The 22,445-nt window shown below is 44.0% G+C and overlaps 1 protein-coding gene across 3 annotated transcripts in view; it reads left to right on the top strand.

Moving 5' to 3' along the window:
- The window catches only part of FRS2 (fibroblast growth factor receptor substrate 2), a 97,816-nt gene that overhangs the window by 52,147 nt on the left and 23,224 nt on the right, over positions 1-22,445 (top strand). For 2 of the 3 annotated variants that reach the window (XM_075931660.1, XM_075931650.1), the window contains 3 exons: positions 18,395-18,495; positions 20,147-20,238; positions 22,087-22,273. In XM_075931660.1, coding sequence (XP_075787775.1) covers positions 20,173-20,238; positions 22,087-22,273 — 253 coding nt within the window. In that variant the 5' untranslated portion in view covers positions 18,395-18,495; positions 20,147-20,172. Of the gene's footprint in view, positions 1-9,818; positions 9,919-18,394; positions 18,496-20,146; positions 20,239-22,086; positions 22,274-22,445 lie in introns of all 3 variants that reach the window. The other variant, XM_075931656.1, reaches the window with a different exon arrangement.

A 22,445-nucleotide genomic window follows, 5' to 3' on the forward strand; every position in this document is an offset into this window, starting at 1 on the left:
CAGGAAGCCCCTGCCCCGGGCTTCCTGGAATGAGCTGCTGACCAGTTTCAGCAGCAGCTGACTTGGGGACGCCTGGGGTTCTTAAGTTGAATCTGTATGTAAGTCAGAACTGGCGTCCAGATTCAGCCGCTGTTGAAACTGATCAGTTTCAGCAGCGGCTGAATCTGGACGCCAGTTCCGACTTACATACAGATTCAACTTAAGATCAAACCTACAGTCCCTATCTTGTACATAACCCGGGGACTGCCTGTATTTGAAAAACACATAGGAAGTAGCCAATTATTTTTAGCTCAAATAATTAAAATGCTGTGCGAATTTCTGTGAGATAAAAAGTGCAGACCAAGTTTCAGAATTTTAAATCAACCCCTGTGATCAGTAGTTTCGGTATTAAGAGGACAAGCTCTTCTGAATTTGAGGGAATAACTATTTCAGTTGCCAACTAGGGCTGTCTTTAAATGGACCAGCTGTCCATATTAGGAGCAGAGGGTTGCTAAGGTTACAGTGGCTGTTTGAAGAAGAATGCAGCTGAGGGGGCAAGTTCTTGATGTGTGAGCTGAGGGAAGGAATTTGGTGTGATCATGCATCAGCTCTCCTAATCATATGTTCAAAAATGCTGTGTGGGCGATACATAGAAACTGCAGTTCTGTGTGCTGGCAGTTGTGTGTGGTTACAATAATTTTGTTTTTCTAGGAGACAGATTTATTAGCTTAATCATGAAGATGTCATGCTTTTGTTTTGGGTAGGGATAGAGGAAAACAGGAGTTTCAAATAACATTGAATTTAATAATTAGTCTGTTAAAATACTTGTTTTAAAAATTCTTACACTTATCATAGACAAAGATATGAAATACACTTTTTTAATACCTTCAACTCCACCGTTCACAATTTTAGAGCATACTCATCTTTCATAAACTTTTCATGCCCACGAAAACTCATGATACCATCTATATGTTTTGTTAGTTTATAAAGTGCTACCAGACCATTTGTTGTTTTTAAGTTTATCCTGTACAGACTAACTCCGCTACCCCTGAAGTTTCATCTTTCATAGTTAGGTCACAGTACCCATCAAAACAGTTCATAGTATCTTTAGTTCCCACTTGCATCTGCTTCACTCTAGTTTGGGGTTTATTTTTTGTTTGATATGAGCAACACTACTTCCCCCTCCCAAGTACTTATTGTCTTTTGTTGTTACTTATGCCAAACAGATGAAACTGCAGGATTATGCTCAGTGACCCCACTTTGCTTTCTTAATTGTTAAAATGCCCCTGTTGTCTCTAAAATAGACAAAATGGGAAGGTAGTTAGAGTTAGATCTTCATGTGCCAGAGAATGCAAGGCAAGGGCTCAGCAGGTCATCCTGAAGGAGTTAATTTGAAGAAAGGTTGCATATTTGGGGATGTATGGGAAAGAACATCTTCCTTCCTGACTTTTTGCCTTTTTAAACACTCAACTGCCTCTTTAAATTACCTTTTTCATGGGAGAAATTTCCTTCTCAGAAACCTTTCACTTTTTTTCTTTGTTCTGTTTCCAAAATCCTACTGAATTTTCCAGTCTTGGCTAATATGCACAATTATGGTTTTTCTTCAGATACTTAAGAAATTCACCCTATGGGCCGGTTCCAAGAGGCTTGCTAACACAGCTAGTAATTACTGTATGGTTTTGAAGCAAAAATTTAATTTTTGATGTAGCTGAAAATGTTGCACATGACACCTTATCCCAGGATAACCTTGTAGCAGCAACACATGCTCTCATGACTGTAAACTTCTCCAGAGCATGCAGCTTGTGCAATATGTGACAGCACACTCACTTATTTCAGCATTTACACCAACCTTGCCTTTTTTTTTTATATTGCCCTGAACTGGAGAATGGACTATAAACTGACTTGCTTGATATTTCAAGCTCTTATAACAAAAGCTGGCATAATGTAAAGGATTTGACTTCCTAGGGAGAAGACACGCTAGACAGAAAAATGACACAGGACAAAGTAAAAGTAAATTAAGTCTAAATAGGATACCAGGCTGCTTAGATGAAATAGGATTTGCTACACCTGAGCAACCAGTGGTTCCTCTCTTCTTCCACACTGTTTTCTACCACAGTGGCCACTACTGCATTATTCAGAGGAAGCCTGGAGAAACAAATCTAGTGCCTAAATGTAAGATAGCTATCAGCTATATTCACAGAGTGGACTGCATTGTGACCTTATGCTCCTTATCTTCTGGTAAGTTTTTTTTAAGACTGTCCCTTTGTTTTGCTCAGTGCATTTTTTCTTTTGGGAAGGTTTCCATCTGCTTCTATTTATCCATTTGCTAACACTAACTTAGTGTCTGGAGGGCTTTCCATCTCTATCTAATCACAAATCTGTGTTCTGTGTAGGCCACCCAAAGCCAACATTCAGAGTACTTGTTTCTTGCCCAGAGAAAGGAGTGAATTCCCATGTGGCCTATCTGCTGCATTACTTAGCAGGAATCTGACATAATGTAGTCACACAATACAGTCCCTCGTTTTGGAAACTGTCTTTGAGGTGTCAGTATCTCAGTGGAAACCTTGTGCTTCACTGAATATTGATAAAGGCCACAGTTGAACAGTGATTTTAGGTGGAAGTCAGAAAACTTGCAAGATGTATTTTATATTACATAGAAACCTGGCTGTATTTTCACTATTTTTGATGATAGTCTTTTAAAGCACATAAGTTCTGGATATAAATCTGTCCCATCTAGGTTTCATGAGATGGATTTATTAACTGCTATCTTAAAATTCAAACAGGAAAAAAAACAGCAAATCAGGCAATTAAAAAAAAGTTGAGGGAGGGAAAGGAATGAGAGAAATATAACATGGGGCCAGTTGTGATTTTTCTTTTGGTAGGAAGGAGGAGACTTCTTATCATCTTTGCAGGCAGATAAAATATTCGAGGCACTTTTAAAAAGTTGTGAAATAAGTACTGGGATCAGTTTCAGATTATAGTGGGTTTCATGCCCTGGAACCTCAGTAAAACCAAGGCATGCTTGTTTTGCCAACTTAAGATGCAAAGATGGTTTGCTAGACAGCAGTAGATACCTATCAGAATGATGCCTTGGCCTCCAATATAGTTTGGGCCTGTGGCATTAAGAGTTTGGAAAACCAGCAACGTCAATTCACAGTCCCATCAATTTTAGGGCAATGTAAAGAAGGCAGGACTGATATAAATTACTGAAAAGAAATGTGTTTTGTTGCATACTGAACAAACTGCAAGGTCTGTAGAAACTCAGTGGACAGGGAATTGCAATTGAGCTTTATGGTCATGCGATCATGTGTTGCTGATGCAAGGTTATCCTAGGATAAAAAATGCAGCATGTGAAAATGGTGCAACTGTAAATTTGTTCCATGGCATCTGTTGTGACAAACAGAATGTTCCTTAAAAGAGCAATGATTGAAATGAACATGAACTATATCCTTTAAAAACATGTCCCCCCCCATATCTGTAGAAGCACCCAGTACTCAAGTATTTTTCATTACACATATAAATTGATAAAATACAATACACTCCTTATGTGCTACTTAAGTATTTTTGCAACACAAAATAATTCAGTTTTAAACAAGGTTCAGTAAATATGTAATTAAATACAAGGTAATCTTAATGATTAAAAGTACTAGGGGGCTGTGCCCCCAGCTTGCTACACTTGCCAACTAGGATTTCCTCTAAGGTGTGCGCCTGTATGAATGCACATCAAAAATTTCAGTCCTGCCCACCTCCTCAGCAGAGCCGCAGCTGCAGCTGCTCCCGGAGGTGGGGCTGCATGGTGTCTGGTTGCCCCATCTCAGGAGCAGCTGGCCAGCTACTGAGCGGCCCACATAGCAGCTACTGGAGCTGGATCCTGGGCTGTGGTACTAAAAATAGCACCATGGCCTCTGCTACAGTGGCCCCAAAAAACGGAGCAGCCACCTGCCCACACGGCTATGGCCCCAGCTGTGTGCAGGTACTGGGACTAAAAATAGCACTGCAGTCTCCGCCTGAGTCCGGCCAATGGTGCCACTGCTCCAGGGCCAGGGCTACGGTGCAGCCATCAAATAACCCAGGTGGAGGGAGCATGGGAGTCCCGAGCTGCAGCAGGTCTGCTGAGGAGAGTTCCTGGTGGCAGCGGAGCTGCTGGGCAGAACACAGAGCCACTGGCAGCAGCGGAGCTATTGTACAGAATGCAGAGCTCTGGGCATGGGCGTGAGGACCACTGGTGAGAAACCCTGTCAGCAACAGGGCCACCAGGCAGCGCGTGCCTGGGAAAAAAAAGGAGCCCTGGGTGACAGCAGAGCAGTGGGAGGATGGGGGGTAGTGGAGTCTCCCCCTCCTGCCTGGGGCTCTGCTCTCGCCATAGCAGCAGGCAGCCAGTAGGAAATGTGGAGGCCCTGGGTGCATTGACCTCCCCTGGGCTGGGACCACTTAGTTCTCAAGGGTGCCAAACCGGGGAAGTTCAACCTGTAGTTTATTTTTGAAGGGTTTCTTTGCAAAAATTAAGGCTAGATTTTTTTTTTTTTTAATGAAAGTTGAAGTTCTGGAACATAACACAGAGCCTCAAGGAGAAAGGGGCGCAACTCACTGACCCACCATAAGCTTAGTCGTCATTATAGAAGAAGGTGCTTTGTTTCATTCAGTTTGATGAAATGCCAATTTACTTAAACCACTTGCATGAATTTTCTGTTGATAGTCTCATGTCATTTGCCTCTGTTGGTGGAGAAGACACATCTTTTGTGTCTGCAGTGTTTCCCATTTAAAACAATCAACATTTGCAAAAAGCTACCATAGGGCATGAGGTGACTCTGCTACCTTAGATAACACTATGTGCTAACGGATGGTAACTGCTGTATTTTTTTTTTTAGCGTTTGGCCCATTAATAGCTACTTTTTCCAATGTCAGATTGGAAGGAGGTCTCTAGTGGAGTTCCACAGTGGTTTACTCTCGGTCTGATGGTGTTTGCTATCTTTAGTAATGACCCTGGATGTAGGAATGAGAGCATATTAATCAAATTTGCAGGTGATACAAAGCTGGCCTGGGGAGGGGGTTGCAAATACTGTGAAGGATAGGACTAAAATTCAAAGGGATTTTGATATATTCCAATTCTCTAATTTATCAGAAATTCAACAAGGACAAATGTAAGTCGCTGCACTTAAGGAAGAAAAACCAAATGCGCAAACACAGAATTTCTCTCTCACGCGTGCACATACACATAGAGTGTTATAGGCAACTAAAATTTTCTTAATGAATATTGATTATTTTATATTGATGCTAAATCAATATGCAGTTCGTGATGACATATTAAAGAGGCTTTTCTATGATTCACAGAGTGTCTTAAGCATGCAGATTCTATAATAAATAATTAATCATATACTGTATAATAATGTGAACTGAAGAAAAAGAGCTGGATGGAATTTTCTGGTGATATCCCTAAATTCATTTTCTGAATGTCGTTAATTTGCACTGCAGAATGAGCTTTTAAAGTCTATGGTGAGGGACAGTGCATTCATTTTTTATGCGTTACAAATTTCTACGCTTTTTTTGACCGGATGGGGCTGGGAGGAAAGTGCAGGGGGTGGGATGAAAGGGGCAAGTGCAGAAGTGCAGGGTTAGTGATAAAGGGTGCGCAGGAACAGTGGGAGCAAGGCTTGGTAGGAGTGAGCCAGGATGCCAATCTGGGGGGAGGGGTGTGTGTGTGTGTGTGTGTGTGTGTGTGTGTGTGTGGGGTCCTGCACCTTGTTAATTATCCTTTGTTTTAGTATTTTTTCATCCACAAAATTTTATATATTTTAATTTACCGTATTTTCCGGCGTATAAGGCGACTGGGCGTATAAGACGACCCCCTAATTTTCTAGTTAAAACATAGGTTTTCGCCTATACTCGCCGTATAAGACTACCCCCCCCTTAAGAGGCCAACCGGCAGCGCCCCAGCTGCTCTGCCCCAGGGTCCACAACAAAAGCCTGGTCTGCTGGGAGGGGGGCGCACTAGCTGCGCCCCCCCCCCAGCAGACCAGGGACACGGGGAGCAAAGCCGCAGCGGGGTGCCGTGCCTCTGAGGCTTTGCTCTGGCAAAGCCTCAGAGGCGCGGGACCCTGCTGCTGCTGCGGCTTTGCTCCCGGTGCCCCTGGTCTGCTGGGGACCGTCTCCAGCAGACCAGGGACACTGGTAGCAAAGCCGCAGCTGCGGCGGGGTCCCGCGCCACTGAGGCTTTGCCAGAGCAAAGCCTCAGAGACGCGGGACCCCTCCGTCTCCACGGCTTTGCTCCCAGCATCCCTGGTCTTCTGGAGACGGTCCCCAGCAGACCAGGGGCACCAGGAGCAAAACCGAAGCGTTGGCTAAGCTGTCCTGCTGCCGGCTTCCCCCGAGACTCTGCAAAGCCGCGGAGGGGCTCGGGCAGCCCAGGCGCGCCTGGGCTGCCCCGCTGCCGGCTTCCCCCGAGGCTTTGCAAAGCCGTGGAGGGTCTCTGGCAGCGTGGCAGCCCAGGCGCGCCTGGGCCTGCCCCGCTTCCGGAGCCCCTCCGCGGCTTTGCTCCGCGTCTTCCTGGTCTGCAGACCAGGGAGACGCGGAGCAGCTTTTCTCGCCCCGGAGTACACGGGCGGCGGGACTGCGAGGTCCCGCAGTCCGTGTCCTCCGGGGCGAGAAAAGCCCCGTTCGTACCTGCAAGTCGGGGACTGCCTGTATGTTTATACCCGGCGTATAAGACGACCACCGATTTTTGGGGGATGCTTTTTAGTATAAAAAGTCGTCTTAGACGCCGGAAAATACGGTAGTAACTGATGGGTGCCATGGTGGCATACATAGAAAAAGCTCACATGATGTCAATATTGATGCACAAGACAAAACTCACTCCACTCACGGAGGGTAGGCAGCCCCTATTGTCCCCACAGTGCCCGGGGAGGGCCAGGCTGAGGTGTGGCAGCCCTAACCCACCCCCTTCCTCTCCGCCCCCCTGGCTGCTCGGGATGACTGAGGCTGTGCGAGCCCTGGCTCTACCACTCCCTTCCTTCCTCCCTCCCCCCCCAATCTCTCCTGCCTTGACAGCCCTGGCTCTCTCCCCCCAGCCTGTGGGGAGCACTGAAGAGGAGAGAGGCCATGTGGCACTCACCCTTCTCCCCTCCCCCCCACAAGCCCCTGGGAGAAGAGAGGAGGAGGCAGCAGGTGAGATGCAGTGATATGATGATGTCACTCCGTCATCCCACAGGACAAGTTTCTCTCTTGAAGACAGTTACGGATAAAAATAAGACACCTGTTAAAACTGAAAGGAAATCAGTTACAATGATAACTAATCTATAGATAAGTTTTTCCAAAATCACTATGAAATAGGTTGGGTCTAAAAACAAATCCCCCACTTTTCTTATTCTCAGCTTAATGACTGTGTTGTAGAAAGAAGTCAGCTAGTGGTGATTTGAATCATAAATGCTGCTGTGTTAAGTGATGTGACATTGCATATTCTTGACATCAGAGCTAGTTTACTGTGTTACAAAGTCGAATTCAAAAATATGTGAGGAGGAGCATGTTAAGGTGGAACAGTGGCGAGGATTTCACGTGCTAATCATCCAAGTACAATAGAAGTGTATTTCTTGTCATTTTGGATGTGCTGCCACTACTATCTGATATCTTGTGAAAACTCTTAGGTTGTAGACAGGCAGGCTGTCTCAGATAAGTGGCAGTGATGATGCTTGAAAATATATTGAAGGTCAAGAATAGCAAACCAATTTTGTGCCTCTAAAGAGCTGATTATGGAAGCATTTGGTAGAATGATGTTAAGGATTACTTGTGTTACCCTGTTACGTAAATTCCTTTCAGTGCTATAGGAGTAAATTGAATCATTCCACTGGAGGGATGATTTACTGCTTCCCACTGTGAAGAGTTTGACATGGAGGGGACTGAAAGGGAAATTTCTATCTTATCTGAGAATTTTCATTCCAGGAAACTCTGTTGCAGTCTGACCATCCCTCAGAGGATTGGTTTATGTCTAGTCTCTTCTCTTCTCCCTCCCTCCCTTCCCTCAAACTATTATTTACTTGCTTAAGTAGTTTGAAAGGGAAGAGGGTAGGATGTTCCTGAAAGAACATAAGAATGGTCATACTGGATAAGTTAAAGATCCAACTAACCCTGTATCCTGTTTTCCAACAGTGGCCAATGCCAGGTGCTGATCCATCTCCTATTGCCCTTTCCCAGATTCTGGCAAAATTCCTAAATTTCTTGTCAAGGCTCTGCTGCTAATGGTTTGTGTTGACTAGCACTTACAAATTGTAGAGAGCTTGCAAAGTTGTATTGAATACACTCCCGAATGATCACTAGCTCTTCCTGAGGTGTGCTGAAGCCCAGGCTCAGGGAAGAGAATTGATGTGTTTCCCCGTGACATAGAGATGGGGATTGTGATACTGTGAAGATTATTTGTTATGGAGTGTTCTAGAAGGAAAACACAAAGGTAAGACAGAATTTTTCCTTTCCAGTAAAGGGGCTTGAAATATTGTACACTAATTTGGAGTCTGAATAGGTTGCAGACTCAAAATCTCGATTATTCTTGTTTCAAGAATTTAGAAAAAAATAACCAGTCATTTTGTTTTTTTCTGAACATAATCCGGTGTTGGTGTTATATCTGGTATTTTTGACCAGGGCTGTCCCTCCTGGTATGCAAAACACACAGTTGCATGGAGTACCATGGAATTTGGGGCACTCAGGTTGCCCCAAATACCATGGAACCCTATACAGATGGATGCTGTGTATGGGCTCAAGTGGCCTCCAGGCCCCAGCCAGCCCCATCGCCAGCTCCTGGTTATCAGGTGGCAGTAAGCAGCATGAGTGTGGATTGGAGGACTCAGGAGAGGCAAGGGCCAGCTGTGCAGCCAGCTGTTTGAGAGAAGCAGCAGTTACCCCTTCAAAGTGCCGCTTCTCTCTGACCCATAGCACAGCTGCCCTCTGCTCCTGAGTCCCCTGCTCACGCCTTCACTGCTCTCTGTCCCTCCCTGCCCTACGTAGGGTTGCCAACTCTTTTGACTGGGTGCCATTTGAGGCAGTACTGTCTGGTCTGGGAGACTTGGCAACCCTGCTCTGGCTCTCAACAGCTTCTGCCCCCTTCAGCTCTCCTATCCATACATGGAGTTACCATGTGGAGGGGGTGTATGGTGCCAGTGCTGGGCTGTGTAGGGCACCAGCATTGGTATGGACGGCCCTCTTTTAACGTAAACATTCTGCCGAAATAATTAACAAAGTGTTTTTTTCCTCAGGCTAGCCCTGGGTTTTTAAATGATATCTAGTTTTAAAAGTCAAGTTACACTTTTACCAAGAAGATTCTGAAAGCAGAAGAACATTTAGCCAATTGCTTTGTGATGGTGCAACAGAAGTATATTTAATTTAACCTGAAAAGTAAGCAAACCAAGCACCTAATAAAAATGTGATTAAATGGCAGTAAGTTCTGTAGCCGGAAGACCAATTTCATAAAGTGAGTTTGAAAATTATTTGAGGGATTGTTGGATTTCGGTTTACGTAGAGTAACTGTCCAGCAAACTGTGATTTGAATACACTGATGGGAGGGGGCACCCTGGGAAGAATTCTATTTCACATTCAATCCACATCACAAACATAATATGCTTTTCTTGTTGTTCAGCTTTCCTCCTTCAAAATCTCAAGGATTTATCCTGAAGCCTCAAATGCAGCTCATTTCCAAATTTTTGTTTAATGAGCTGACCCTAGACTTGAACTATGGAGTTTAAGTGAGGGGACAAACAGAAACTGGATTTACTAATGGTGAAACCTTTAATATTTCAGGTATTTTAAGAATGTCTTCATAAAGTTCCAAATTGAATGTAGTCCTTTTCTTGTTTTCACAGAAGGCAGCTGTGAAAACCCAGTTAAATGTTTCTGAAGCCTTTGAACATGGCTATACTACTGCAGCTGAAAATTCTTAATTATAAGATTCAGCAAGTGCTTGTAAGCTTTTTGGTATTATACGTTAAATGTTTGCTTTCAACTCTGGTACAAATGTATTAAATTAATTGTTGGCTGGCTAACAGAGTTTAGACAGACCGTGACTTTCATTTTACTTTTTTAATATCACACTTATTTTGAGAAACAATATTTAGGAATGGGACAAATTAATGTTTTAGAGGATTTGGTCCTTGTCCTGTTACATTTGTATTTTCTAAGATTTTAGTGCCCAGGTATCCCAGCATTAGTAATATTTTTAAACGAGTACTGCAATGTAAATTAGTTAAAAATGCACAAGTAAAAAGATAATTTGTTAGTTTCATTCTCTTCACTCCTTTTTTGCCACAAATTTGCAGTCCTAATGAAATTCTTAAATTTAAAAACCAACCAACAAAAATAATCTCACATCACACATAGCTTTAAGATAAAATTGAATGAATGCATCTCAAGAACAATGGAATAATTGAATTGCTTACATTGATTTCTTTCCTACCTATTCTGCTTTCTGGTGCTAGATAATGTTATGTTCAAAACCAATTTAATATGACTATCCTATATCTTCTCTACCTTTTAAAAAATCAAATATGTATGATATGTAATGTTAGAATTTCAAGTAACCATTAACATAAAAGCACACCAGTTCTATGTTGTAGTTTCAGGACTCAGGGTTAACCCTCTTCTTAAAGAAGAAAAATATGAAGTAGAAAACCAGATTCGGGGAAGTGTGCGTGTGCGCGTACGTGTGGGTGCGTGTACATATATGTAGTGTAGCTGTGACCAAGCATTATTCCATGACTGAGCACTAAAAATCTTCCAGAGTTACAAAAAGGCTACACTTCCTTGAGGTAAAAGAATGTGCTAGACAGGGAAAAGATATATTTCAATGTCTTCTGATTGAAATAATAATAATTTGTAAACATATTTTTCAATGCAGTAACTTACATTTGAGATATTAAGCAAGCCACAAGCAAATGGACCTACGCATGTTATAGCTCTTGGGTCTGAAGAGCAATACTTTCCTTAACTAACTCCCAGATAATGTGAGAGCTTGCAAAGGCATGAGGGCTAGAAAAAGAAAGCTCCTTTTCTTTTCCTTCCCATACTAATCATTCCAGGCTTTTTACTTGGATGTTTGCACACTTCACATCTTTTATTACATATAGCTTCCCTCCCCCCATCTCCCACCATATTAACAGGATACAGTCAAGCAATCAAAAATTAGGAACTGTCAGTTGTCCATCCAACTTCTCCCCCTTGTGCATCTGTTTTGTTCACTGAATGGGGGGGAGAGGGGAGGGGGAGAGAAGCACTGTGAAAAAAGGTGGCAGTATAATTTAAAACTGTATCATAATGCAAGGCATTAGGATGGGGCAGGCTAGAGGCTGCCAGCGGGTCTGATCTGGCCCTCCAAGCCACCAGATCCAGCCCATGGCCACCTTGATAGAACCCTTAGGCAAAGAACAGCTCACACTTTAAAAAGCCAGCTCTTCTCCACTCCACATGGCTGGGGAAGGAAGAAGGAGACTTCTCATGCTGTTCCCACCTCTCAGCAAAATCTCTTAGCTCCCATTGGCCAATCTCACAGCTAATAGGAGCTGAGAATTTTTGCTGGGAGCAGGGGCAGTTAGGAAGCCTTTTCCCTTCCTTCTTCACCCTTCACGTGAAGCAGTGAGCAGCCTGCACCAGTTAGTCTGCCTCAGGCTTCTGCTGGTTAGCACGTCCCAGCCAGAGCCTCCCTCTGGCATCCCAGCCCCTCCCTTCCCCGACCTTCTGCCCCCTCCGCCTCCCACATACCCAAATCCTGTCCTCTCCCGCACCCATGTCCCCTCCCAGATGTGGCACTCCAATCTTCTGCCCCAGATCACAATCCCCTTCTACCCTAGGTCACATCCCAAAATCCTGCATCCCAGTTCCCTGCCCTAGGTCACAACTGCCTCCTTCCCCTAAACTCCCTCCCAAACCCCATTATCCCTCCTGCACCACCAGTCTCCCTTCTGCACTCAACCTCCATCCCAGAACCTGGAATTCCTCCATTAATAGCCCAGAAGAGTGTGGCCTTTGACCATTTTCAAAAATCTTGACGTGATCCCCCATCAAAAATGATTTCCCACCCCTGTATTAGGATAAAATGACATCAAGATTGGAAGATGAGACTCCCGGGGAGCAGAGGTAGTGAAGTTTATATAGTCTAGTAAAGAAGATTGTGAGGAGGACATAAGTTTACAAATAACTAAGTTACAGTGAAACAAGAGTAGGAAAATTTCAGGTTTGATGTCAGGCAGTTGTCCCTGAAAAAGCAATTTGACTGGAAAATGTAATGCAATTATATAAATCATTTGCCCATCCTTACCTGCTGCAGTGCATTGATATTGAGTACCAGTTGTTATAGATGCAACACCACAGCCAGGTTAAACATGTTTGTGCCTTATAAATTCCTTTGTGGGTGTGTGGGGGCCTCACTGCCACGGGCACCTCCTGCTGGACACTCTGGGAATTAGCTTTTTGGTGCTGGAGTGTCCCCTTCTGGCTGGTGTTTCACTCCTGGTTACCTATTTTCTCCACTTCTGAGCACTGCCCTATCACGGTGGTGCCCCCTGCACTCTGGGGTAGTCCCCATCGGGGAGCCACAATTGCCCTATGCTCACCTTGCCTCAGTGACCCACTGCCAGTCTTTATCTAGCCCCTTACCTCAGGGTCAAACTGTAGGTCTGAAACGATTGATCATCATTGGCAAGAGGAACCTGCTGCCTCTTTCTAGCCTGGTTGTCCCTTGAAGCCATAACACTCTCAGACCTTGCCTCAGATCCTGCAGCCTGGGAGTGAGGTCAGGCCAGAGCTTCCCAGCTTGCCTGCTTTTCCCAGCACTGCTCTGTCTCAGGAATCCTCCAGATTCCCTGGCAGCCAGGTCCCTCCTACTCCCCAGCTAGAGCAAGAATTTCTCTGTATCTCTCTCTCCCACCAAGAGCCTTTATTTATACTCCACTCAGCTGTAGGGCTTTGCTCTCAACCTTCTCCCAGGGCTTGGTTTTACCCTTAAAGGGCCAGTGCGGAGCAGAAGCCCCATCACAGTGATGTATACACGTAAATGCACTGTATATGAACAATGATCATTCTATATCTCTGCACAACTCCATTTGGATTAAAGTTTAGCAAAGTTTGTGCAGTTTTGTATGTAATTGTAGTGCATTAAATGTGACCACTCACGTTTTTAATAGTCCATTGAAAAACTTAAACAGTGTTAGCATATGATAGTCTGCTTTTGAATGTCACTGTGGTATTTTATTTTAATCTATACTCTGAAGATGGGGCCATACATACTATCCCTAATTATTAATTTGTGTTACCATGACACTCTAGGATCCTTGCCATGGATCAGGATCCTGTTGTGCTAGGTGTTGTAAAAATACAGTACAAAGACAGTCCCTGCCCCAAAGGGCTTACAGTCTAAGCATAAGACAACAGATGTCCATACAATAAGGAGTACAAGGAAACAATGAGACAGCATTGGCCAGCTTCATAAGCAGTGGTGGTAACAGTCTAATTGTTAAGGTTTTGTAGGCATCACATCAAAAGAGTTTCAAGGAGAGAATCTGAAGATAGTTAATGGGGTAGCTTTGCAGGTCTTCACAGGGGGTACCTCTGAAGGGGGAAGGACAAGATGGGAGAAAACAAAGGCTCTCGTTTGAAAGCAGGTGGGCAGTGGAAGTTGGCATCATGGCCCACTTGAAGGCAGGAGTTAATTTTTCAGTCTTTGAAATGGAAGTTTCTGAAGGGCCTTGTAAGCGAAGACAAATGGCTTATGTTGTGATAGAGAAGGAGAAGCCAGTGGAGGGTTGCAAGGAGGGTTGACGTGCTAAGAATCCACATTGATACTTTCCTACACCTTCTGTAGGAGAAGTAAGAAATATACATGCGCCTCTGTAGATTACCCAATAAGCATATGCTTATTGGGCAGTCGAGTGGAGTACTTGACTGTTTGCTTCCCTTCCTCCCTTGCTGCCCCTGTATATGAGGCAACAAGGGGAGGGAGGAGAGGCAACGATGCTGGCGAGAGCTGGCTTAAAAACCAGTTCCCCCCAGCACTGCCTCTGTGGTGTCACCTGCCTCTCTCTCTCCCCTCCCCCTCCCCCCCCCCTGCCTCTGTCAGAGGGAGTTGAGGGGAATAGGGGAGACTGCTCTGGCAGCAGTCCCTGTCTGCAGGGGTCCCAATGTGGAGCTGGGCCCCCCTACGATAGGAGCTGCTAGATTCGGCGTGAGCCAGGACCAAGCAGTCCCAGCTCGCCCTGGTTCTGGACACTACCTCTGCATTTTAAATGTAGCAAGAACCCGGTGGCTCTAACTACATTTACAATGCAGAGCTGCAGTGCAAGTGGCTCCTAGAGCCAGCTCAAGTCAGAACTACTCTGTCATGGCTCGAGCTGGCTTCGGGAGCGACCCCTGCTACAGCTCTGCAGAGGGGCCCTTATTGACCAATTGTGTAGTCGATACAAATTGTATCACAATTAGCCAGATAACTGCAATTTAACATCCTTAAGGTACATCCACACTGTGGGCTAAAGTAGAGCTAAGATACGCAACTTCAGCTATGTTAATTGCATATGCAACTTCAGCTACATTAACTCGGCTTTAGATGCTGTCTACATAGCAGGAAGTCAGAGGAAGAACACTTTTCCTTCGACTTCCCTTAGGCTAGGTCTGCACTATAGACTTTTAGTCTAGATGGGGCCAAATGGCGGAAAAGCCTCCTCTTTTGGAGGAGCCCTTATTCCTTGTAGAACGAGGTATACAGGGCTCCCCGGAAGAGTGCATTTGCTCTTCTGCAAAAAAAAAGTGGAAGAGCAAATGCATTCCCTGGACATGGTGGAGTTTTTCGGGGATACTTCTGGAAAACTCCATGCAGTCTAGATGTACCCTTACTCCTCATGAAATCAGGGTTACAAAAGTTGGAGCAAGAAGCCTGTTCTGAAACAGCAACACTGAGGCAATTACAAAAGAGGAAGTCTGCAAGGCAATAAGAAACCTAAAGAATGGCAAGGCAGCAGGACCTGATAATATTCCACCTGAAGTACTAAAAGAAGGAGGAGCTCCTATAGTGGACCAGCTACACAGTTTGATAAATCTGATATGGACAACAGAGGAGATTCCAAAGGATTGGAGAAAACGGCTGCTAGTGAAACTCCCTAAATATGGTAATCTGTCACTGTGAAAAGTGGAGGGGGATTACTCGCCTGTCCATCCTAAGCAAAGTATTAACCAGAGTCATCCTGGAACAAATGAAAGATGCCAGAGACCACAAACTAAGAGAAGAACAGGCAGGTTTTAGAAGAGGACGATCTTGCACAGACCAGATAGTAACACTTTGGATCATCGTAGAACAATGCATTGAATGGCAAGCACCACCCTATATCAACTTCATAACCTTTATGAAAGCCTTCAATAATGTGGACAGGCAGTCCATCTGGACCATCATGCAACATTACGGTGTTCCAGGCAAACTGATTACCATCATCAAGAAACTGTATTAAGAATACTCTTGCCAAGTCATCCAGGATGGAAAATTGTCAGAAAAATTTCAGGTCACAACAGGTGTATGCCAAGGCTGCCTTCTTGCTCTATTACTCTTCCTGATTGTCCTAGACTGGGTCACAAAAACAGCATATGCTGACTCAGGAAGGGGACTCCAGTGGACTCAAACTAGGAACCTTGAAGCTCTAGAGTTTGCAGATGACTTAACCCTGCTTGCAGACAAATTAGAGCATATGCAAGAGAAGACAGATGCCCTACAGGAAACAGCTGAGCGACTGGGCCTCAAGATTAGTCAGAGAAGACCAAATTGATGCACATTAACAACAGACAGGAAGCTGAAATTACAATTGAAAGAAAAGCAGTGAAAGAGGTAGATCTGTTTGTATATTTGGGGAGTGTTGTTAGCAAGAATGGGGGAACTGAAGAGGACATCAGTGCAAGAATAAGAAAGGCGCAACAAAAGCTTTTGCCATACTACGAGTCTGGCGTACAAGAACTAAACTATGTACTTTCACTTCCAATGTGAAATCAGTGCTACTGTATGGCTCAGAGGCGTGGCATGTTGTCCTGAGCAACACTAAGAGAATCCAGACATTTGTCAATAAATGCCTTACACATTCTCCAGCTAAAGTGGTACAATAGAGTGCCAAATGAAACCTTGTGGACCAACACAAATCAGAAACCAATGAAGGTCCAGATTAAGAGAAGAAAATAGCGATGGGCAGGCCACATTCTGCGTAAGGACTGTGAGGAATGTATCACGAGACAAGTTTTAGAATGGAATCAAAAGGGGAAGAGGAAAAGGGGACGTCCCAAACAAACATGGCGATGAAGCTGCCTGGATGAAGTAAACACAGCTGGCTTAACATGGGATCAAATCAAGACTATTGCTAAGGATCGCAAGAGATGGAGAATGACTGTGGAGGCCCTATGCTCCATTAGGAGCCCAAAGGACTAATAGATTAGATAACACATGTGCGGAATTTGTGTGCTCCTCCCTCTTCTAATTTCTTTCAAAAATGACTTTGACAGGGAAGCAAAGAGAAGCCATAGAAGCAGTCATATACAGTCCTTCCCAGCAGTAGGTTTCAGATGCTCAGGGCAGCTGGCAGAAAGGTAAATCACGATGGGCTACGAGGAGGGATTTGGGAAGACCCAGTTTATGACTCCTATACTATGCTGGGCCTAGCTGTTAGTGCTGGCTGGGCTGAGGAGGGCAGGACTTTCTCTTTCCCAGCATGACATTCAGGTCCAGGTCCAACTGACCTCCCCACATGTTTCCCACAGCTTCAGGAAGTTCTGCAAATTCTTCCCCATTCCACTTCTTGCACTTACTGCTTCTCAGCTGCAGGGATCCTTGTATGGGAAGCTGCTCTCAACCTGCACAACCCCGAGCATCCAGACCTTCCTCATACCTAGACTTTCCCACCAAGCTTAACTCCCCGACCCTGCACTCAGAAGCCCCCTGATTAGCCCCATTCATCCTGCACCTGGATCACACTGATAGCCACCTGGATCCCAAATCAACTGTACCTAGATCCTCACCTTGCTGAGCCCCAATACCTGAGCTTCTTGTACCTACTCCCCTCTGCTGGGTCCCAGCCACCTTCACCGTGACCCCCTGCATTGCACCTAGAATCCTCCAGTAAAAGTCTGTGCATCCAGATCCCCCACTGAGATGCTTGCACCCAGATTGCCCCACACAGAACTCTCAACCCACATCTGGATCCCCTTCACTCTTGGATTTTGCTGCCCATACTTGGTGCACTTGGCATGGAGGGGCAAAGCTGTGGAGTGTTTCTGGGAATGGCTGTGTCTTTACACTGTCTTCAGATTGGGTGCAGTCTCACTGCTGAGTCTGTGTCCAGAGGTGGTGGGGAGTTATCTTCCATCTCTGTGGAGCCAGTGGCTTGTGCTCCACAATGCCATGCTGGAATAATTTATTTGACACAATTTGTTATAATATTGCAAAATGTTCAAGTATCATGTGCACAATTTTTAATTTTTTGATGCAGAATGCCCTCGGTAAGATTTGTCTCTGACACAAAGCTTTGCCTAAGCGGGCTAGCTCTATACAGGCAGTCCCCGGGTTACATACAAGATAGGGACTGTAGGTTTGTTCTTAAGTTGAATTTGTATGTAAGTCGGAACTGTCATCCAGATTCAGCCGCTGTTGAAACTGACCAGCAGTGGCTGAATCAGACACGCCTGGGGCAGAGCAGCTGGGGTGCTGCTGGGTTGGTCCCGCAGCGCCGCTCCTCGGTGCTACTGGACCAACCCGGCAGCACCCCAGCTGCTCTGCCCCAGGTGTTCCCAAGTCAGCCGCTGCTGAAACTGACCAGCGGCTGACTACAGGAATCCCGAGGAAGAGCTGCTCTGCCCTGGGCTTCCTGGAATCAGCCGCTGATCAGTTTCAACAGCGGCTGAATCTGGACGCCTGGGACAGAGCAGCTGGGGCGCTGCCGGGTAGGTCCCCCGCAGCGCCGCACCTTGGCGCTGCGGGGACCAACCCGGCAGCCCCCCAGCTGCTCTATCCCAGGCGTCGGCGAGAAAAGCCTGGTCTGCTGGGGGGGGGGGGCACTAGCTGCGCCACCCTCCCCCCAGCAGACCAGGGAGACGTGGAGTGGCTTTTCTCGCCGCGGAGGACGCGGGCGGTAGGACCGCGGCGTGTCTCGGCGGTCCCGCCGCCCGCGTCCTCCACGGCGAGAAAAGCCTGGTCTGCTGGGGAGGGGGGAAGGCGCAGCTAGTTTGGGGTTCCCTCACCCCGTTCGTAAGTAGGGATCCAACGTAAGTCGGATCCACGTAACCCGGGGACTGCCTGTACAATGTCTCCAAAATACAGTGTTGACTATGTATAAATGCACATTAATAGTAAGTTTCTGCTGAAGGAAAGTACTGTATGTATAAAGGCAAGTGGTTAAACTCCCCTCCCCCCCCCCCTTTTTTTTTTTAGTTCAAGTGGTTGTTTATGTGAGAAGACAGCATGCCATTTTGAAGTATGACAGAAGTCCTGATGCTGCAACAGAGGCTAGGAATATTAATGGCCAAATCTAGGTGAGTGAATTAAGTTGAGTTCCACCAGTTCTCAAATTTCCATACTGTTGGCCTTTTAACCACTGCTCTTGCAATTTATTTTGCAGTTTATTTTTGCATCCTTCAAATTTGCTGTTAACAACCTTGATTAATGTAATCTTTACACCGGAGAAAGACACTGAGTGAATGTATCACTGCTGCCTAATTTTGTTGTCCGTTTGTCAAAGAGCTTGAAGGAATCTCTAAGATTTGGCATAGGAAGCTACAGTATCCTTGTAGCTCTGTACCCATCTGGAAGCGCTCTGTGGAGCACATGATTTCAAGAAAATTTGCAAGAAAATTTCAATAAATTATGAGAATTTCTGTTGCAAAATGTCCTAATTTGTATTAACTTTAATATCCGTCTGCATTATAGCTACCTTTCATAATTGTTGTTTTCAAGAATACTTCCTCAAAATAAATGAGCTGCATCGATAGACTCCACGGCCTACGCCCTCTCGAGCTCCAGCATTCTTGAATGAGATTCTGTGCTCTATTTCCAAGGCACTGCCAATACTAGGATGCTTTGAATGCTGGAGAAGTCCTTGATGTAACTCAGACAACACTGGGGCGTGCCTAACGTTTAGGACAGCGTTCCAGAGATGCTCAAGGGACTTGAGTGTTGCCTACTGGAACCCTATCCTGCTGAACACTCCCTGTAGCTGGAGTCTGTGTGCCTGTGCTGGGGAAATTCTCCCTGAGCGAGAAGTGGGGTTTTTAGAGCCTTTTAGCTCAGTAAAAAGGGTAGAGAGATGGGTAAGGATCTCATCAGGAAATGTTTGCAAATGAGAATTCAATGTGAATTCAATTCACAGCTCAAATGAGTCTATTGGTTACTGTAATTTTTACTTGTAGCAGGATTCTCACAACTTCCTACAGACGTTCTTTTTTTAAGTCATATTGTTAGAAAATACAATTTTAAAAAGGAATGTTATAATTATGTAACTTTTAAATATTTTTATAATAGCTTATCTGGGTGCTGCAAAATATGTCAGACATTTGTCATCTCAAGGAGCAATGTCAGTGTATTAGTTTCTGATCACTAATATTGCACTACCAGTTCAATTAACTACAAATATTTCTTTTGTTTAATCAATCAGTTTTAAATACAGTACATAACACGTTTAAGTAAACTTACTTTTTCCCTTATATAGCTAGCATATTTAAGGTTTTTTTGTTTAATTTAAAAACAGAATTTTAAAATTAACTGAATTTCAGTTTCCATGTAAGTACAACTTGATTCAAACAATGACTAAAATATTATTTTAGTAAATACATTTACCATTAACTGTTTTCTAACATAATATTTCAGATTACTCATTTTTACATTGTTACGCTATATCGCTTAAATAAATGTGAACAGATATAATGTATACTCCGGATAAGCAGCAAGTACCACATTTAGTATAAAGGCTATATTTGTCGTTGAAAATGAACATGTTTAATGATTATATCATTAAATAATCTTTGTTAGGAAATTAACAAATGCAAAAAAACCCTCAATGACTTAAGTCAAAGTTTGCTGATTTAAATCATGATTAAAATTGTTGATATCTCTGATTTAAATCAATCCATGCTGGGAATTATTGTGCTCCTTTCCCCTATTAAATTACCACTTTCTTTTTGGCTCTAGAGATTACATGGTCTTCTAAAGAAGTCATGGGTAGCTGTTGTAGCTGTCCAGATAAAGAGACAGTCCCAGACAACCATCGAAACAAATTTAAGGTAAGCAATTGATTTGTTATGTTGAAAACTTTTGTCATTCCCTTGCAAATACAATCTAGCTATAAGAATTGGAATGAAGAAAGTGTTTGTAAAGTTTATGAAAATCAAGCCATCAGAAACTTACCACTTTGTGTGGCTATAAATTCTTCTTTATCCCTGAATAGTGCTATATTAGGTTCAGTAAAAGGAATATTTTAAACAGGTCTGTTTTTGAACATTCATAGATCTCTGGTCTTGTATAAGGGTGTTAAGCCATGTGTCTAATGTAATTCTTGATTAGCGTGTCTCCATTTAAACAGAAGTTCTGTCTTAATGTAGCATTTTTGAGAACTTGCTTTGCTTGAAGAAGTGCTATTTCCAAGTGCTTGTTGTTACATTCAAAAAAATTCCTAGGAGTTTTAAGTCCACAGATACTTTTATGTATGTGCTTAACCATAAGTAGTCCCAGTGACTTCATTTTGTCCAGTTATGAAAGATTAATATTTGATTTTCTGAACCAGATTGTCTTATTGAAATGCCAAGGAGAACAGCTGTGTTTTCCATCATGAACAAAAGGGGATGCTGTTCTCTTAAGTGCCATATTAATGTTAAGATAGTTTTACATAGTGTTATAAATAGAACCTAATAAGCATGTTTTGACATCCTTTTGTTTGATACTCAATTTCTCTTTTCCCTCAGTATATTTAACTCCCCTGTTGTTTGTATGATCTTTTATTTAAAAACGGGGGGGCGGGGGGGAGGGGGACGACTATTTGAAACCATAGAAATATTAGGTGCCATAGTGGCAATTTCAAATACTACTTTTTAAAAAAATTACTGGATTTCAGTTGGACAACGTCCCTCTTTAAGAGGAAAAGTTCATTGTAACCAGTCTTTCTATTGGTTGGGACAAAAGGCACCAAAGTAGGGGCTGTTACATTTTGAATAAGTGGGGATTGTCCAAATTCTATCAGAGACAAAGTGGAACCAAAAGAGGATGTGGTGACAGTTTTAATGCAGATATTTAAAAAAACCAGCCACTTAGATTTATTGGACTTATCTTTCTGCTTCAAACTTTTGTAGTGTTGAAGTAACAAATTATAGTAATGACCTGTGTCCTTTGATTCACATTGATTTAAATATACCCATTTTTTTTAAAGATAAGCAAATATTTTCATCTAGAGACTTAGCACTTCCTGACCTAGCTTTTACAAAACATTACAGGTTTAACTATTTTTGAAAACAAAACACTTTCATGTATCTCAGCAGCAGCTATAACAGAGGTGGGCAAGATAGCCTCTGTGGGCTGCATCTGGCTGGTGGATCCTGTCTGCAGCCACCCTGCCTCTCTCCCGCCACCAGGAGAGCATGCAAAGTTTCCTCCCCTGCCAGGGGCATGGGGCAACAAAGGCAACCATCAGCTGTTTTAAAATAGCCAGTGGTTCTCTCTAGCTGCTGCTGCTCGGCTCTGAGGGGGCAGAGGCAGGAGGCAAGGGACTTCGCATGCTCCCCCTACTTTCCAGGACCTGATTGGCCTAGGGGCAGGGGGAGTGTGTGAAGTTTTAAAACACCTGTCGATTTTCTCTAGGCACTAGGGGTGGGGACAGAGGACCCCCCCCCCCCAAGCCAATCAGGGTCTATGGCCAGGGGAGCACGAGAAGTCTCCTGGCCCTACCCCTTCTGCCGAAGGCCCCATGTCTTCTGGGGCAGCCCAGTCCACTTCAGAAATTTGTGAAGTGGTCCACTTCTAAAAATTATTGCCCATCCCGATAGATAAGCATTTCAATTTTGTATTTAATGGGTCAGGTGCTGTATGTTAATGAAATGTTCAAGAAGCTTATGTAATGGTATATAACTCTTATTTTCAAGGTCATTAATGTAGATGATGATGGAAACGAACTGGGTTCTGGCATAATGGAACTTACAGATACAGAACTAATTTTATACACCCGTAAACGGGATTCCGTAAAATGGCACTACCTCTGTCTTCGTCGCTACGGCTATGATTCAAATCTCTTTTCTTTTGAAAGTGGTCGAAGATGTCAAACTGGACAAGGTAGGTAGCAGCTATATGTGTATAGAAGTATTTTAGCAACCTGTTTTACAATTCTGTAAATGAAATACAACAACTCATTGAGTTCTGCGTTCCAGAGAACAAGAGTGGAAAGAGAGTGGGCGTCAGCTTTTAACGTCAGCTTCATAGAAAAATCTAACAAGTGGCTTTTAGG

The sequence above is a fragment of the Pelodiscus sinensis genome, chromosome 1, assembly GCF_049634645.1.
Source record: "Pelodiscus sinensis isolate JC-2024 chromosome 1, ASM4963464v1, whole genome shotgun sequence".
NCBI lineage: Eukaryota > Metazoa > Chordata > Testudines > Trionychidae > Pelodiscus > Pelodiscus sinensis.